A 19,611-nucleotide genomic window follows, 5' to 3' on the forward strand; every position below is an offset into this window, starting at 1 on the left:
GTAGTTCATTTTCCTCAAGATAGGCGTAATTTAAATTGACAACTATCAATGTCCGACCAAGTTAATTCTTTATAAAAAAGTTATATTCAACGTATCAAATCATTGACGTGGCAATTGGGGTGGGATCCATAAAACGCATTCAATTTATAGCTAATGTAGTACTTTTTTAACCCTATTCAATGGCTACAATCGTTACGTAATACTATACATTTTACAAAAATGTAACTATTTTCAACCGTAATGGGCACTTTTAATAGGACCTATAAAAAAAAATAAGCTGCTCCATAAATAATTCACGTGACACTTAGGATGGGGTCAATCAAAAAAAATCAAGTGATGCTTTTTATGAATTTTATATTGTAACTTTTTTATCTGAAATTTGTTTTCTCAAGTTTGCTAGGTATTGGTAATGAATTTATTTTTCTTTTTTTAACCATAGAGAGAGGGATATAATGATAAGGCCCATATTGTTTATGTATATATAGTGACACAGATTTTCCTTCTGCTTCTATTGTTTTTTTTGTTTTGTTTTCAGAGTTTAATTGTTTTTATGAAAGATGTTACTTTTGTCCGTCTCTTTTTGTTTTGAATGAAAGAGAGAGAGAGAGAGAGAGAGAGAGAGAGAGAGAGAGAGAGAGATAATGATGATGGATAAGAGAAGTTTTGTTTTCACTTGTATGAAATACAATTTTATGAAAGGTCATTTTACCTATTTTGTTTGTTCTCAATTTTATTTTGAGAGCTGTTCTTATTTTCATATTAAAAAGTGAGTCCTTGTGGTGGTGTCATAGGTGAGCAATTAAATTGAGCCACGCTCTTCATGTTTTTCAATGGAGAGAGAGAGAGAGAACTTCATTCCACCTACTTCTTCTGTGTAATTTGAGACAGCACAAATTGCAGAGACAAAGATAGAAAATTGTCTTTGCTTCCAAGATATAGTCATGATCCCCTCACTAACACTTCTCTTGTGGATCACAACATAGCTGGAAAGAAACTTAGATCTCCATATATTTATGTTCTGTTTAAGAAAAAAAAAAAGGGAAAAAACAAAATTTGAATTGTGGCTGTTGATTATCACTCAAAAACTATGGACAGCCATGACCAAAACTTCGGACTTAAAAATGCTTTTTTGGTTGCAGTTGTGGTTTTCACCCAGAATTTGAGCTACTCTGTTTCCGGGGTCAATGGAGATCAAAACCTGGAATTAATGGTGGAGACTTTAGACCATGGGTTACTCTTGAGAAAGTTCATTTCCATTAGAATTGTAATAACTTCTTGATATTCATATATGTAAATACTCTGATTGGTGTAGCTTACGGAGCAGCTTATATATGTAAATATTATTTTGTTTCCCTTCTGAAAATTTGTGTCAAAATACTTTGTCCAATTTTTGCTTACGACATATGAGTCAAAAATGTAAAATCAGCTGAAAAAAAGCTAATTATTGAGAAGTTGAAGGAGAGAGTCCTCTACTTCATTGGTATAATGGAAAAAATAGCTAACCCCAACAAATGAAATGGCAACTAGCCAGTAAAAGCTAGACATTGAATTTTTTTTGGAAAGATTTAATCATTTTAGTTTGTGAAATTTGAATGATTGTATAGCATCTTTTGCGTAAATTGACTCGCCTACGGGAGGTTGGATAGGCACCAATACCTTGAAACATAGCTTAAATTATCTTTCCAGGTTTCAGTATTAGCAATGCCGCCATCAACACCACTCCACACTCGCATAGGGCGGGAAAGGGTTTCATACACATCATAACAAATTCAAGCTGACATACTTCCCACAAAAAAAAAAAAAATACCTTCAAAGCCTCTGCGATTGACACATTAGGAGCAACCAGCCATTAACAAAGTACTAAAAGCAGAATCAAACGGACCTGTTATTCACAAGGAGGCACATAACATCCAAAGGATTTGACTGACAATCTCAAGGAGCTTCCATATTTAGTTATTTTGAGAGTGATAACACTAGTCCAAGAAGGAAAAAACTCACTTTTAAAAGAACCCTAATCCAAACACTTTTGACAGCTACAGGATGGATTGTGATTAATGACTGAAAGAAACTCCCTCCCAGAATAGATTTTCCCTTTCACCACTAATCCTCCTCCTTAAGCAGGCACTAATATATGCTTCTCCTTAAGCATTGGCGCCTGTACAAGCTGCGATTGGGGTAGCATTGTGTTGCCGAGCAGAACTGTATTTCTTGGTGATGAATCTGAAAAACCCAAGATAATGAACACTGGCATCAGTGGTATCAAGCACAAAAAGATGATTCTAGAGGAGAAGACATCTCTCCCCATATCTTGCAGACTATTATGTTCGTAGTAAACTCGTGTACCATTGAGGGTGTAGAATTGTTTAGACATGCCCTCGTAATCTACCTGGTCTTTTTCTCTTGAAAGAACATTGGCCTGGGAAGTGCAATGATCCCATGTGCCAAGGAATTCAGTATGAATATATGTAATGTGAGTGTCAACATTGGGTGTTTCTCTACTCCGTGCACTTATCAAGACCTTGGATTTTTTTACTCACAAATTAGTAAATTACAAAATGTCAAAAAATGTCAAGCCAGAGTAGGCAAGGCTTATTAGGGATGCAAATTATGTGAAACCCTAATTACAGTGATACATGAGCTTAAGAATGTGTTGAGATACCTGAAGAAATCCCTCCATAACAACTCATACATCAACCAGTTTGTTCCAGTATCAGATGAACCACTACCACCACCTTTCCGGTTCGAGGCAGCAGAAATTGTCCTGTCAATCACATCAAATCATCACAACGCCAAAATGTTAGACAATCTCATTAAAGAGAGTTTTCTCGGCCAGTGGACTTGACCACAGTAAAGTAAACCCATACCTGGAAACAGATTTCTTCAGTTCATCAAACATTGATCGGGGAGAGAGGCATCCCATGGCAAGCCATGGCGAGATTTTGCAGGAAAAGTTTGCACCATATATGCTGTTGTCATTGCCATTCTTGGTTCCCTCATTTGGTTGTGCTTGGCAATCAGCAGCAAATTTTGTAAGCCTCTGAAGTGCTTCAGTTTCTCCTCCCACCATAGAAGCATTGGCTGACAGTTTTCCGTCCTACAAGAAGCAAACAACCACATTGTCATTGATAGCAGGAACAAAACAATCTGTTAGTTTTGCCAACTTTGTCCAATAAAATATTTAAATATTATCGACACTATATGTTAGAAAACAAACTGTGCTACACTCTGCAGGCAGCATGAACCAAAATATACTTTAGGCAAAGTAATAAAGATTTGAATTAGGACATGACCACAAATCCTTGGCATAGTTCAAATCAAAGGATAAGAACGAAGGGAACGACATGAGAATGGAGCAGAAATTTAAAAAGCTTAGTCTTGCTTCTAATTACCCTCTTTGTAAGAAGTTTCACAACACCAGTAGAGAACCTTAATGGAGTTTCACACAAAGTAGATTCATTAATAACTATATCATCTCCTAATCAAACACACGTCAAACAATTCAACAGCAATATTGCAATGCTCAAAAGTATTGGTAAGATGAACAAAATTAGTGAAAAGACTTGAAAACTCTAAGCTAAACTCATTTGACATGTCAAAATTCAAATGCCAAACTTCAAATTATGACCCCGGAGAATTCCAACCCCCCCCCCCCCCCCAATTCAAGTATTATCCATATTTCAGCTACATATATGTTAATTACTTGCTATCATTCCTTGCAATACCAACATCATAAATACACACACAAAAACTGTTCTCATATAGAATCAACAAGAACTAGATTCAAGAAAACAATAAGAACATCCATGACCAAAAGAAAAAGAAAAAGAATTAAGTGACAGCATGAATCAAAACAATGAATGGCATTTGGAGAATTGAACCAAATAAAGGCCATACCTGACCCAATGTTGCATTTGGGTTGAGACCCAATTCAACCAAAGATGGAATCTCCCCCGCTTCCACGTCTCCCCCAGACGGTAACCCCTTCAATTGATCCAACGCTGCCATCGTCTTCCTAATTTCCAATCCCTGAACTTTCTCCCTAAACCCACCATAATTCGTCGGCATTTCGTCCAATTTAAATGGCAAATCATCAACATGAAACAAAGTACTTCCCCAGAAGTACTTCACTTCTACCCCTTCATCCCTCATTGCCGCCTCAATCTTCTCCTCCGCCTTAACCTCCTCATTCGAAACTTCTCTGTTTACATACACTGCCTCGGCCCCAATCGCCTTCGCCAATTCCACTAAAACCATCTCAGGCTTCCCAATTCTCACCACAAGATCAGACCCTCTTGCCTGAAGGTTCTTCCTAAGGTCTGAAACCGATTCAATCAAGAACGAGGCGCGGTAAGGCCCAGTTTTATCGAACCCAGATGATGATTTCCCATAATCTCTGGGGTCGAAGCAGTAAACGGGAAGGACAGACATGGACTCATTGTTGGCTGAATTGAGGCACTCATTGTCGTGAACTCGAAGATCGTTTCGGAACCAAACGACGGAGGCTCGGCGAATTCCGGCGGCGTTGGAAGGGTCGGAAGGGCGGCGAGGGTTTAGAGAAAGAGGGTTTTGGAGAGGGTTTGAGGAGATGGTGGATTTGAAGAATGGTTTTGGAGGGGAGAGAGAAGAGGAGATAGAGAGGTGAGAGAGAGACGAGATTTGAGAGGGGATTTTAACCTTGTTGGGATGAGTGGCAAGAAAAGGAGAGATTTTGGGAGGAAGGAGGAAGTGGGTAGGGAGGATTGTAGAGAGAGAAACAGAGATTGAAGCAAAGGGTACAGTGGGAACAAGCTGGTTTTGGTCCTCTAATGGTGTTTGGGATTCTGGGTCTTCTAGGGTTTGGTTCTTGGAATCCATTTTCAGTAGTTTCTTGAGGAAGAAGATGATGGGTTTTGGGGATTGAAGCTCTTTCTTTCAATCTTCACTCTCTTCAATTTCTGGTTTTTGTGGGTTTGGTGAGAAATGAATGTGTAATAAGTTTGATGGCGGGGGTTCAACTTTCTTTCTCGTTCTTCCCACGACCGTACCTAATTTTTTTGGGACTAACCTTCAAACTCCATGGCTTTCACAGAGGGAGGCTATGGACATCATTTTCGGAGTTTCAAGTTTTGGGGTTGGTAGGTAGGTAGGATATGATATGAGGCTGGTTCTACAGGAATTTGATAATCTGCAAAGACACAATACTAATTAGGCTATTTTCAGAACTGAGTTAGAAGTCAAAATTTAATTGTTAATTTATTTTAAGTTATATTATTTTTCATATGTTTTATATATATTTTTTTAAAAAGTTTAAAAAATTAATTTGTAATTATCTTTTTTAAATAACCCTTAGTACCTAAAAAATTAATTAGAAATTGTTGAAATAATAAGAAATACATTTTAAAAAAAAAACTTAAAATTTGAATGTATTAAAAAGACTAAAGACAGTAATGCAATAGACCTAAAGTTTTGGCTCAAGGCTTATCCATAAAAAAAAGAAAATTAGAAAAAAATTTTAAAAAAAATGTTGAACTTAGCCAGTGGGCGAACTTAAACACCATATTAACGGCCTAACCTGATGCCGACCTTTAACCAAAAGCACCAGGGATAGTCAACAAAAAACAGGGAACTAAGGCCTTGTTTGCTTCCTATTTCAAGATATAATTTTTGTAAAAAATTTTAAAATTTTGTTTGGTTCAAATTTTTTTTAAAAAAAATTCAAATTCACTCTCTCTCTCTTACACATCAATCAATGATTTTTTCTCTCTCCTTTATCCTTCTCAATAATTTTTTCTCTCATACACATCTACTTAACTATAATAAAATATCAAATTATCCCAAACTTCCAAACTCCAAAACTATTTTCAAAATGGAAATGGCTGAGGGTACTGTTGGGCTCCTGAGGGCCCACCACGAGTCCCCGTTTTGATGATCCGAACCATTTAATATGTAGAACTCGTCGAATACTATACGATTATAAAAAATCTCATTGATTGAATATCGATAATTATGTAATCAAATCAGTTTTATATATAAAAAAAATAGAAGGTGAAAAATAAACAGTTTACAAAAATTTGATTTGATCACATGGCTATCGATATCTGATTTACTTAATTTTTTACAGATATATAGTACTCGACGAATTCTACATATACATTAAACAATTCGAATTATCAAAACAGGACCTGTAGTGGGTCCCAAGGACCCAATAGTACCCTACAGTCCTATCATGGACTGGAGAGAAGTTAACCCATTTCAAAATATACAATTAAACAAACGGACAAACAAAAAATTTGAACTCTCTTTCCAAAAAAAAAAATTGAAAATTTATCTCCAAACACATCCTAAGACTTTGGCCCATGACCTTGCCAATTCCCCCCCCCAAAAAAAAAAACTTGTTAGAGCATCCGCATCAGGACAGTCAAAATAACAAAAAACTAAAATATAGCTAGTTTGTTTCTCCATCAGTCTCAACAAATTTTTTCTAAATTAACATTTTAGTAAATTTGCTACAGTACCTCAATAACTTTGTTGAGGCACTGTTCATTCGTTGCATGATTTTTTATTATATTTTCTTGAGCAAAACTGGGCCAAAATCTTTAAACCGGTCATCTACCCGGATATCCTGTGAATGCCTGTAGCAAAAGAAGGAAAAATGCCAAAAATTAGTCCTAACTAGTTGACCGGTCAGCGGCATTTTTTTATTTTTTATTTTATTTTATTTTTTTTGCATTTTTATATTTTTTGAGAATTGTTTGAATAGCACCTCATCAATTTAATAAATAAAAAAAGAATAAAAAATATAATAACAAAATAATATTTTAATAGAATTAAATTAGAATAGAAAGTTTGATGTAATTGATGACTAATTAAAATAACAAAATAAATTTTTTAATTTTAATTTAAAGAGTTTGATACGAATCCTCTTAGAGCGAGCTTGAGCATAATATTCACGGCCCAATCTGGCCCGGTACTGACTCTTAATCAAAAGCACCGCCTAACTGACAGGGATGGTCAACGAGAAACAGGGAAGGTACCCAAAAGCAAAGCCAGCTACCAAGAACACTACCAGACTTTCTTTCAATAGCAAATCACACAGGAAAGAGGTACAACAAACTAGTTGAGAAAACAAGTTTTAGAGCCACAACACAAACCTCTTTCAGATGGAAACTAACCAAAGGCCAATTTCTCTCATTGGGGCATTTTGAATATTTTAGTCTCACTTTAGGGTGTGTTTTTAACTTTATTCTCATATTAGGGTAAAACGGTTTTAGAAATACCATTTTCTAAAAAATGGCTTTTGAAAAGTCGTGTTTTGGGATTAAAATAATAATAAAATTTGAACATAGAAAACAGCTTTAGAAAAACCGGTTTTAATTAAGTTTTTAATTAATTCTAAATTAATTAAAAACGGTTTTGATAAAACCGTTTTTACATTAATTTTTTTTAATTTATATTTTCAACATAAATATTTTTTGACCAAAAATATTTTTAATAAAAAACGGTATTAGAAAAGTCGTTTTAGAAAACGTATTTACCAAAGCCGTTTTTACATTAATTTTTTTTAATTTATATTTTCAACATAAATATTTTTTGACCAAAAATATTTTTAATAAAAAACGGTTTTAGAAAAGTTGTTTTTACATTAATTTTTTTAATTTATATTTTCAACATAAATATTTTTTTACCAAAAATATTTTTAATAAAAAACTGTTTTAGAAAAGTCATTTTTACATTATTTTTTTTTAATTTATATTTTCAACATAAATATTTTTTTACCAAAAAAATTTTTAATAAAAAACGGTTTTAGAAAGATCTATAATAGCGCTTTAGCCTAGTTTGGGAATTCCGTCCAAACTAGGCCTAGTTTGGGAATTAAGATGATAAATTAACTAAATATGGGAAAAGCCCCGAAATATAGTGCACATTAAAAAAATAAATAAATATTTAAAACATAAAATATTTATTCTCACTCTAGGGTGGGTTTTGAAAAGACTTTGAAATTTTGGAAATTTTTTTCAAAAAATTTGAACTAACCAAAATTTTAAAAAAAATTCTCAAAAATTATATCTTAAGATACAAACCAAACAAGCCCTAGGTTTAGTTTTTTGAATTAAGTTTTTTGAAAACTGAGTTTTTTGTTTTTAGTGAATATTTTTTACTTTTTTAGATGCATTTTACTTTTTCAGATGTGTCCAACCTTCCCACACGAGAAAAAATAATTAAAAAAAATATTAAAACCATTTTTTATTAAAAATATTTTTTGTCAAAAAATATTTATGTTGAAAATATAAATTAAAAAATTAATGTAAAAACGATTTTTCTAAAACCGTTTTTTATTAAAAATATTTTTGGTCAAAAAATATTTATGTTGAAAATATAAATTAAAGAAAATTAATGTAAAAACGACTTTTCTAAAACCGTTTTTCATTAAAAATATTTTTAGTCAAAAAATATTTAAGTTGAAAATATAAATTAAAAAAAATTAATGTAAAAACGGCTTTTGTAAATACATTTTCTAAAACGACTTTTCTAACACCGTTTTTATTAAAAATATTTTTGGTCAAAAAATATTTATGTTAAAAATATAAATTAAAAAAAATTAATGTAAAAACGGTTTTACCAAAATCGTTTTTAATTAATTTAGAATTAATTAAAAACTTAATTAAAACTGACTTTTCTAAAGCCGTTTTCTATGTTTAAATTTTATTATTATTTTAATCCAAAAACACGGCTTTTCAAAAGCCGTTTTTTAGAAAACAGTATTTCTAAAACCGTTTTATCTTAAAATGGGAATAAAGTTAAAAACAAACCTTAAAGCGAAACTAAAATATTCAAAATGTCCCGATCAGATAAATTGACCCTAACCAAACCGCCACCTAACATTGTCACCAGAGAATCAGCAACCAATAGAATTGACTTGTACCCTCACGATCTTAACTATGTGACTCAACTAAATTTCAACACTCACAAATTATAAATTTCAAATCATAAATTTTTTTAAGGTTAACAATTAGAAACTTATAAATCATGTAACTAAATTTAAACTATTTTATCTTATAAACTATAAAGTAGAAGATTCTAATTGTAACCTAGGTGATCATAGAGAGAGTACTTAAGTAAGGTGAAGTTTTATGTTCTAATCTATAGAGAGATATTAGTCTGCGTCATAGTATTAACTATTATCATACTAACGCTATCTTTGTCACACGCACAAAAATATATACACATATATATATAAAAGTTTTTTTAAAAAAAACTAAATTTGTTATTATTATTTTCTCATAAACTTTTTTCAAATCTCTCTTCTTCTCCACTCTCTTCTTCAACCAAACCTCTATGACTACAACTTCTTTTGCTTCCTCAAAAAAAACTTCTTTTTTTTTTAATTATATATATATATATAACAGGTACACCTAATGTCCTCAAAAAAAAACAGGTACACCTAATGTGTCTACTACTGAACCTCTCGGATTTAGTTATTTATTTTCAAATCTACTCAAATCCCATTCTTCTTTTGTCTCCCCAAATTGTCTGCCCACAAAACCTACTCACTCACTCTCTTTCATCTTCTACTGGTTCCTCTTCTTCTTCATCCAATGAAAACAATCCAAGTGACAATCTATCTTTCAGCATAGAAAGGATCTAAATTACCTGTAGAAAAACCCATATTTTTTTACTTTTATTCCATATCATATTTTCATTTCTGCTACCTACGATAGTAATGTAAAGTTGTAATGTAATAAACCAGAGACCCATAATGGATTTGATTTCAAAGAGAGGTGGTTTCACCCAGATTCATTCATGCATTTATTAAAACAAATACAACTAATTTTGAAATCATTTTGGGAAAACCAATGGCAGCATCCAGGTCGATGAGGGAGGGAGAAATTGTGGAATGGCCGTCAGCAAGAGACATTGGTAGTGAGGCATAATTGTGGCGTGTAATGGCAAAAGTCTGGTGGTTGTTTCGTTGAAGTAATGGTGGAAGTTTGGAAGATGAGATAGACTATTTAGTTGCAAATAGTTTTGTTGAGTTCAAGCGAATGAAATACTATCCATCACAGTACAAGGAGAAATCCATCAAACTAAGAAATCAACAAATACATTGATTGCATACAGCAAACAATAGTAGTGAAGACTGCCTAGGCTTTAATCACCAATTACACTTGATGACTACTCAATCGGCACAATAACCGCTGGTTATAATTTAATAAACTCATTGTAATGAAAAGACAATATTGTTACAACTGTATGCAATAAACTTTCGTATTGTCCCTATCTTGACAAAAAAATTACCAATATTCAACTCAACAAGGCCTCTAACCAACAAAACTTGACATCCTATGAAAATGGTCCTGAGTTGAAACATCTGAAGCAAAGCTGCTTCCCTTTTGAAGCTTCAAGATTCCTCGAACTGCAAAATTATTATGTTTTCACAAAACCAGTGCGTCATTTAACTTTAATCCTCTTCGCGTTCATACTTTTTGTAGCTTTGCCATTACTTTTCTTCTTCTGCCTCTGTCCACTCTTATTGTGCTCCTCTGTTCTTTCATGTGCATTCACATCCTTGAATGTAATTGGTTTTATGATCACACCAGCTTTCTTCACCACCTGTAACAAAAGCATCAACTGAGAATAGATATAAAAGCCAAACCACTCTTGAAAGCCTTGACAGGAACCCAATGTTCTTTCCTCATAACATGAACGTAATGCACATATAGAAGCAACACGTGATAAAATATAAGAATAAATATACTACACAACAAAAAAAATAAAATAAGTTGTAAGGAACGCACTTCTGGCCGATTAAGAGCTCCAACTGCTGTCACTGGGTTGAATTCAGGTCCAATAGGCATTCGGATGCTCTGTTCAAACACTTCTTTAGATGTGTATGGGTACGGCAGTGTCTTTGTAAGCAGTTTTTCAGCCTGCCAAGTCCAAATACATGAGAAGAAGCCATTAATCAATGAAACCATATAAAAGCGCTTCTATACATATGATATCTTCTATCCGCAACACTGGACACTTGCAAATGTTTACCTCAACTGGAAGACCTTGTGGATCAACCAACTAAGAAGGTAAATTCCATTGTCTTAATTTTTTTTATTAATTTAGCTCCCATACAAATAGGCTTTCTTTTTTAGTGGGGCAAAATAACAAATACAACCTGATCCTTTAACATGACATCATACAACAGGGAGATTCTTTCTGTATTGCCAAATTTCCAAATATGTCGATTGTCAAGTTTCAGATTCATAAATTCTTTAATTGTGAAAAATTGATCACACATTCATCTTATTAAATTGTTGACCAAAATTTGCAAATTTTCAACTACACTAACAGCTTGTCTTATTCCTTTGCTCAATTTTCCTACTCAGAAACAGGAATATACGACCATGCAAGAATTTGTTTTGATTCCCCTTAGGCGTCAACCATCTAATTTTTTCTTCAGTGAACTCCGTATTCAATTGCAATGCACAAAGCAGAAATTCAAGGAAGTCTAGTGAAACTTAAAATCAAGATTCCTCACCTTCTTATCCAACTTCTCAGAGATGATCACATGTTTAAGATTAGCATCCTTCCTCTTTTTAAGAACTTCATCCCTCTTCTTTTTGGCACTCTCATGCTCTTCTACCATCCAAGAGGGTAAGCCCTTCTTTTTCTGTATGTGAGTCCACTGGCCCCAGCCAGGGAGTAAAACAGGTTTTTCAGGTTCAGGATTTTCTTCATTCAACACATCCTCTTTATCCTTCTCAAAATCATCTTCCACATCATCTCCCGCAAACGCACGTCGTATTAAATCTGCTTGAGATGGTAGTTCATAAGTTGACTTTGTGCCAGAGGTCAAAATTCCATCCACCATGTGTCCCTCACTGTCTGAATCACAGTCGTCCCCTACTTCCTTCATAGATGAGAACATAGGCAGAATGCAAAGGTCAGGGAGACAATCAATCATATTAATAGTGCAGATCAAACAGTGCCAGAGATAATACCTCTATATCTTGGTCATGCAAAACAGGTTCCACTATCTTTGAAGAGTTCTTGATATTGGCATCTACTTTTTTCTCACTTTTGATCTGCTCATTATCTTTTCTCGAATTTTTTTTCACCTGTTCATCACTTGAATAACAGTCAGAATGAGAAGTAATGATTTCTCTGTTTGGGAAAAGGAAAAAATAAAAAACCAAAGAAACTAGCCTTTTTCCATGAGTCTGATGCGAAAATAGCCACGTCATATGTTGTCTTGGGTGCTGTGCCTTTGACAATTTCATCAAAACTCTTCAAACCATAAAAATGTAATTCTTGTCACACTCACAGAGATAGAAAGAGAATACTTAAAAGTAAAGGTTAACAAACCAAAAATTCAATCACCTTAAACACAGGATCATGACCAATCTCAGACTCTTCACGAAATACAACAGTATCAATGTTAACATCCTTCAGAAATTTATTATTTGTGTCTTGTTCAGCATCAATACCTTCTCTGCCCTCCAAATTGTCTTCACTATCACTACTACCATAATAATTATCTACTTTAATCTTATTCTTATTACTTGATTCTTCAACCTGCTTCTTGCGAGCACCAAAAACCCGTCTACCACTTTTAGCAGTTCCTGTTTTTACTTTTCCTTCTACCTCCTTATCCTCCAATTGCTTCAATGATGATTCATACTCTTCAAGAGCAAGCTTAGCTTCTTCATCGGCTGCCTCTTTTCTCTTTCTCAACCCACGGACCTATGTCAATAAAATTAAGCAGAAAAATAAGATAATATGAATAGATAGAAGATAAACAGTTTCACACCCAAAAGGAACATCCAAGTTAGAAGGAGGTAGAAATATAGAACAAAAAGAATGATGTCAAAAAGAATGAGAAGGAATAAATAAAAGGGGTAATTAAAAATATGAATTTTTTAAGATAATTGACAATAATGCACCAAAGATTACCATGAAAGGTAAAGAAAGCACTCCAGATTTAGGCACTTCATCCTCTTCTTCTATTACTTTAAGTGTCTTCTCTTTTGCTTTCTCTAATAATTTTGATGCACGATCCTGGTCTGAAGTATCCGAAATATCATCACCATCGTCCTCATCACTGCTGTCATCACCATCGTCATCATCACTGCTGTCCTTCATAGAGTTCATTTTTCTAGTCAAGAGAGCATGCTGATGGAGCTGCTCAGATATAGCAGCTCGAGTTCCTTCATCTTGGACACTCAAACCACGCTCTAAAATTCGCTTTGCCCATTTGGAGCTGTTTTTGTGCTTGAGTGTCATGCGTTCCTGTATCAATGTCATGGGGGGAAATGGACAAACAATGAACATCTTATCTATTTAAGAACGAAGGGGGGGTGGGGGAAACAAATTATTAACACCAGGCTCTTGAAAATGCCAACATGAATTGGTGATAATTACCTCAGCCCTTTTGAACTCTTGCTTCATTGCAAGTTCTTTAGCAGCTTCTGGGTTCATTTCCATTTCAGCAGCTGCTGCTTTCAATCTATCCTTATTCAATACACGACGATATGTTTTGGACTTGATTTTCTTTATGTGCTTGGCCTTCATTTCATGGCGGAAAAGAAGGCTACGCATTTTAGCAAGACGGTTCTGGCGGTCCTTCACATCTTCAAAAGATATCTGCCAATCATCATCCACAATAAAGAAAACAACTGACAAACAGTCAGATTAACCGTGGTCACATGCAATGGTATAACGAAAGATGCATCAAAAACTTAAAAAGTAGAAAAATCTATGTCCACTGTAAACATATTGAAAGATCTCCTCTATAAAGGCCAACGACAAATATATATAAGATTTCCTTTGATATATACAAATTCTTAACAATTTTTTTGATCAACTAACTTTGTTAAATGAAAAGGAAAAGATACAAAGGAAGTATTAGGAGACAATAAGTCTACCAAAAAATGAAAAAAAATGCAACAAAAACATCATGAACTACATATGGCTATCCAATCTCTAAAAATCAAAAATAAAGAAATCCCCTTGAAAGCAGGAGACACCAATACCCATATAATAAAGCCAAGTAAACAATCTTATCCCATTAAATCTTCAATTCTAGCATCATTCCTTTCTAACCATAAAACCCACAAAAACCACACACTACACATCTCCAAAGAGCCCGAGCTTTGTCACTAGAACCGAAGCCTCCAAAATCAATACATAATAAATGAACACAAGTAAATAGAACTACCCATTCCATATCCACACTCCAACATAAAAATAAATCTACAAGACAATGCAAGAATAAATGACAAGCAAATATGATATAAATAAATTAAAGGTGCATAATGGCGCAACCTCTGTATGTTAGGAGTAAACAAAATAAAGACAAAAAGGCATCCAAATAGGTTTGTGTTGTCTCAAACTTTAGGGAAATGGGGGGAAACAAATCCCCAAACTTGCCCATTTGCAGACAATTTCAAAATACAGTTGGAAAAATATATGGCTTTGCAAATTCCATGTGTGGTACATGGCTGGTCTTGAGCAACTCCTCTAATAAATCATGCAGAGTAACTGAAGATAGTTTCTTGTGAATCAAAATAACTGTACACAGGAACCCACTCTCCATCTCTCTTGAAAACACTGCTAGCATTTGCACAGTTAATTTCAATCACAAGCTGACTGAAAATAATTTTCACGCAAATGTACCACAGTTCAATTTCTTATGAGCAAAATACCACAACTTTTACTAAAATTTCAGCTCTAAAAAAAAGATTCATAATGGATCAGCATAAATGAACAAAATCAGCAAAATGACGATTCCATGCAAAATTAAAGATGTTCAGCAAATTTTTTGAAAAAACTGAATTATCAACATGCCAATTTGTCAAATCTGTACAATATAGCACTAATAACTACCATTTTTTCTTTGACTGAACCATTATATCAATAAACTTGCAATGAATGATATCTTAGCAGTGAAAACACAATAACCAAATAAGACAGATACCACACTAAATTTCATGATTAACAAATGTAGGACCTCCATACCTTGTTCAGTTCTAAAAGCCTTGCACCATCTTTCTTGTGAGCTTCCACAACGCCGCTATCATTAATCAAGGAAGCAATTTTTTTCTCAAACTCACTTCTAGGTTCAAATTCAGAAGCTATTGCACCTACAGAGGAAAAGCCCAGGTCTATGTCTTCATCAAAAAAAAGAGTTGACGCCTCCCTATTTCCCTTGACTATAGACTCCCACTTTGAAATACCCTTCTTTGAATGTTTATAAGTTAATTGCCTGTCCAGCTTCTCCTGATCTGCTTTTGGAAGCGGAGCATGAATGGGCACAGACTTTTTCTCCATTCGATGCACACTCTTTCTAAGTTTGCTGAAGCCAGACTTCCCATGGAGAGGATCCAGAAGGTCCTGAATGTTAATGTGGCCATCACCATCAAGAACATCACGACTGGGATTATATTCAGACTCTGGGTATGCCTCAGATATGACAACATCATTTTTCCTCTTCTTACCTGTCAAAATTATAAAAACTTGCAATGAAAGCAATAGAAACATGATTTCCAGACACCATACAAAACCTACTTGAGGCACATGACCTTCAGAATAAGATTTTCTAATTCAATTGCCAATCAAAATGTCTCCCTACCATTTAATCTTACCAATAACCATTCAACAGCAATGTAGTTCAAAGTAGATTGCTTAAGACATAAAATAAAAATAGTGGATATAAACAAATGGCTTAAATATAAAAATCTTTCAAGGTCTGAACTATATACCCTTCAACTTTCTTCCTAAAAGTGTAGAATTAGTTTAACAATGACATCTAATCATATGAACTTATGAAGCCCTAAGCTGGTATGACAATGACAAGGCATATTCCAGGCTTGACCTCATTACAGGCCCCAGATCCTGTAATGTGGTTCGAGTGCAGCCCAACGCGAGAAACTTTGATGACTAATGTTACCTTCGAAAGCCTCAGCTGGAAGTCCAGTGATTGCTTGCAACATCCTAGCATGCCGGCCTTCATCTTCCTCTTCAACCTCATCTCCTTTCCGATCTTCCCTACCACCATTGGCGTCACCATCATCCTCGTCATCATCTGATGCTACATTCTCATCCTACACAAAAGGAACATAAGGACTGAATAATTTACACATTAACAGGAAATTCAACAAATTGACATATCCAGCTTTTTAACACAGTGAACCTAGTCTTCTGAGCCGCCCGGTGGGTGGGGGGGAGACCTCTCTAAAAAAAATTCAGATCACAGAAGAAAAGAAAAGAAAAGGTAGGGAAGCTAAACTAAACCCTTTCATCAACTTGTTCTATCGGTTTGGAAATATGATAATTATGGCTCAACCACATCCAAATCTGCTCCATTCTTAATTCAAATCCAAATTTCATCCATTTACATATCCATCAACATCCAGAAGGTCAGGCACACCACAATATGACATGAAAATTTGAGGTTGCATTTGGATTTATGGGTTTCAGATTAATACATTTGGCATCATTCATTCAAGGAGTGTATCTTATAAATTCAGTGTAGTATTTTAAATTTCGATATCAAGAATGGATTCAAGAGCTGTAGATTGATGGATTTGAAATAGTTGGTAAATATAGTTTACCTGAAATCCTTATATATATTCACCCAAAAAAAAAATCCTTATATGAATTATTCTTATACTGGGATCTTATCAAAATGCAACTCCCTCCTATCTATATTCTCTATTCAATCACCTATTCTAATATTATCAATCTATACATGCAATAGATAACCTTCCTACAATTTTATGAAATTTCTTCCTCAAATCCTTTCATTTCAAATCCACCCATCCAAATGGAACCTAAATGTAAATGTAATGGTAACTAAACAAATTAAGGATAATCTAAACGTATTCTTGTAAACAAAATTAGAAAAAATGTCAAAATTACACATCCCAAACATTAATTACTAGCTCCCAAATAAATTAAACAATCAACTAAATTAGAAATCATATTTGCAGTTCAAAAAAACGCTATGTTTGGATTGAGTGATTTGGAGAGAAAAGAAAAGAAACGGAGAGATATGTATTTCTCTTACTTGTTTGGATAACCTATGTGGAGAGAAATTGAGAGAAATAGAAAGAAACTCATTTATCTTATGAGCCTCATTTTCAATCTTTCTAAAAGTGGAGAGACTGAGAGAGAAAAGAAACTACTATTTTCATAATACCAATTTTGTCCCTATAAAAATAAAAGAAATAAAATGATTGAAAATATAAAAAAGTTATTTTAGTAATATAACATAAAATAATTTCTTTTCGTTTCTCTTAATGAAATCTAACCAAACAAGAATGAGAAAAATTACAATCATTTCTTTTCTTTTATTTATTTTCTTTTATTTATTCCTTATCCAAACAAAAAAGAAAAAAAAAGAGAGAAATCACAATCATTCCTTTTCTTTTCTTTTCTTTTCTCTTATAACTTAGTAATCATTTCTTTTCTTTTTTTTCTTCTAGGTTCCCAAACACAGTGTTAGTTTATTTTCTGCAAAATTTTCAACAACTGATCATTTTCAATCCATACCTTTTCCTTAAATCAAATTTGAGTGCCAATCTAATAAAAAGCTTGATCTGATATAAGACACTCCAATCCTTACTCTTTTTTTCACAATCGTTCTGGAAAATTCCAAAATAAGCCTAAAAACCTGTTTTAACCATTTTTGTTAATGAAATAAAAGCATCTTCAATCCTAAGTCATTTTAAAATTTCATCGAATTTGATTAAAACTATGACTGTTGGGAATTTGGTGAAAGATTTGGTTCATACTTGATTTGGTGAAAAAACTGCCCCAGTTGGAGCCTACTTTTAGCCAAATTTTCATCAAAATTTGAATTTGATAGAAAAAAAAATTGAAAGAAACCGACCTCGAATTGCTCCGGGAGCTCATACTCGAAGTTGTCAACAGGGTCGTATCTCCGATTCTTTCGTGATTCTTCCTCGGGGATCGCTTCCTCATATACGTACACATCGTTGGCGTCATCGGAATCGATCTCTTCTTCGTCGTCGCTGTTCAAAGGTTTTCTAGGGTTCATGTGCTCGACCTCCTTCCTCAACGCATTCGGCAAGCGAGGCCCAATCCTTTTCCTTCTCTCCCCATACTTGTTCTTGTAGTTCTTGTTGTTGTTCTTGTTTGGGTTGGTTAGAGTTTTGGAATGTGAAGGCTTACTGTTCTTATTCTTCTTCATGGCTAGTCCTCTGTTATCGTCTCTGGTTTTTCTCTTCTTCTCAACCATCCCTGTGAAGCGGGAGAGTAACAGAAGGGCGCTATGTTTCACTTCCAGGAAGGGTTTAGGGCACCAAAAGGACGGTGATATTTTTTATTTCACGGACAACCCCTTAACTAATCTTAAATATCATTTAAGACCATCTCCGACGGTCAAACAAAACCATTACCAAATTCAAATTTGAATTTGGTGAAAAAAAAGTAATTTTTTTTTGCTCTAATAGTTTCATCAAACTAATATCAAAATGAGAATCGTCCAAAAATTTCAGCAAATTGAGGAGTTGGACAGATTTCACCAAAACACTGTGCATTTACATTGGAGGTAAGTTCTACCAGACGACCGGCCAGATGTCCTCTTGGATAACCAGCTTAAGCAAAATTTTGTGAAAATTTTACACTAGGAGGTCAACCACCTCTTTGTTTTCTCAGTTTTTTATTTTTTGCATTGGTCGGACCCGCTTGACCGGTAGTTTGACGAAAAGCTAAATTTCTCCGTTGGAGCAGGTGATATCAAATAAAGGAAATCGTTTTTTTTTTTTCTCAGATTTGATGAAAAATTTGATGAACGATTGGAGATGCTCTAACACCCCTAACTTTCAACAAATTTTTTTGGACAATTAAAAATTAAATAATAAAAAAAACAAGGTTTAAGTCTTGTAATTGTAATAAAATAAATTGTGAATTTTTTATTTTATCAATTTAAATTATAATTTTTTGATTTATTTTTAATTAAAATCGATAATATAGAGAAAATATCATTTTGCTCCCAAATTATTATTCAAAAATCAATTCAACCCATATTATTTGGGCTCTTTTTTCATAAATCCTATTCCTAACAATTTTATTCCATAAAATCCAAATCATTTTTTATTATTCCATTAGATCCATTCATTATTAAAGGACGAAATAACCCTCAATCCACTTCTCCCACATCTACTCCATTCTGAAAACGAACCATTCATATTCCATCTATTCAATCCACAAAACACTGATTTCCCAAACAAAATCTCATCGTCGACCCCAAAAAATTATCAAACCGTAACCCTAGATTCACATCGCCTCACCACCGTCATCGTCCATCGTCTACTGTCGTCGGCCACTGCTATTCTATTTTATCTCACCGCTGCGAAGGTTTACATCGGAAGGAGGGTGGTTCGTTGTTTTGTGTTTCCCGTCGGTCGACTGAGTGTGGTCCATCAATTTCCGTACCTACTCACAATGAGAAACAAAAGTAAGCAACATCATTTCACCTTCTGTTTTTCAGTCATAATGTGATCACCAATGTATATATTTACATTGTCGTATTACTGTTGTTGTTTTTAGATTTGATTTTGTAAACATAAATGATGTTAACATTCACATTACTGTTCATTAATGGATAAACTCACA

At 33.9% G+C, this 19,611-nt stretch overlaps 2 protein-coding genes across 2 annotated transcripts; both read right to left on the reverse strand.

Annotated features, from left to right (window-relative positions):
• Positions 1–1,861: 1,861 nt before the first annotated feature.
• On the reverse strand, positions 1,862–5,539 carry LOC114286555 (blue-light photoreceptor PHR2). The gene is made up of 4 exons (XM_028229730.2): positions 3,895–5,539; positions 2,865–3,094; positions 2,660–2,761; positions 1,862–2,220 (listed from the first exon to the last, which is right to left on the reverse strand). Exons 1-4 carry the CDS (start codon positions 4,852–4,854, stop codon positions 2,142–2,144), a joined length of 1,371 nt encoding a protein of 456 aa, XP_028085531.1. The 5' UTR covers positions 4,855–5,539; the 3' UTR covers positions 1,862–2,141.
• Positions 5,540–10,153: 4,614 nt separating this feature from the next.
• LOC114280557 (U3 ribonucleoprotein (Utp) family protein) lies at positions 10,154–18,347 on the reverse strand. The gene is made up of 11 exons (XM_028222937.2): positions 17,864–18,347; positions 15,920–16,073; positions 14,989–15,467; positions 13,393–13,614; positions 12,925–13,260; positions 12,352–12,714; positions 12,178–12,258; positions 11,973–12,089; positions 11,510–11,881; positions 10,776–10,907; positions 10,154–10,590 (listed from the first exon to the last, which is right to left on the reverse strand). Exons 1-11 carry the CDS (start codon positions 18,230–18,232, stop codon positions 10,429–10,431), a joined length of 2,787 nt encoding a protein of 928 aa, XP_028078738.2. The 5' UTR covers positions 18,233–18,347; the 3' UTR covers positions 10,154–10,428.
• Between the last annotated feature and the right edge of the window lie 1,264 nt (positions 18,348–19,611).

Source organism: Camellia sinensis, chromosome 12 (genome assembly GCF_055761805.1).
Source record: "Camellia sinensis isolate YWXY chromosome 12, ASM5576180v1, whole genome shotgun sequence".
Classification (NCBI taxonomy): Eukaryota; Viridiplantae; Streptophyta; class Magnoliopsida; order Ericales; family Theaceae; genus Camellia; species Camellia sinensis.

Excerpts from the sequence above, each read along its gene's own strand:
- LOC114286555 (XM_028229730.2), bottom strand. The coding sequence starts at position 4,854 with ATGGATTCCAAGAACCAAACCCTAGAAGACCCAGAATCCCAAACACCA. Across the intron at positions 3,095-3,894 it reads CAAATGCAACATTGGGTCAG|GACGGAAAACTGTCAGCCAA; the intron begins GTATGGCCTTTA and ends TGCTTCTTGTAG. Across the intron at positions 2,762-2,864 it reads CTGAAGAAATCTGTTTCCAG|GACAATTTCTGCTGCCTCGA; the intron begins GTATGGGTTTAC and ends TGTGATTGACAG.
- LOC114280557 (XM_028222937.2), bottom strand. The coding sequence starts at position 18,232 with ATGGTTGAGAAGAAGAGAAAAACCAGAGACGATAACAGAGGACTAGCC. Across the intron at positions 13,261-13,392 it reads AAGAGTTCAAAAGGGCTGAG|GAACGCATGACACTCAAGCA; the intron begins GTAATTATCACC and ends ACATTGATACAG. Across the intron at positions 12,090-12,177 it reads CATCAGACTCATGGAAAAAG|GTGAAAAAAAATTCGAGAAA; the intron begins GCTAGTTTCTTT and ends AGTGATGAACAG.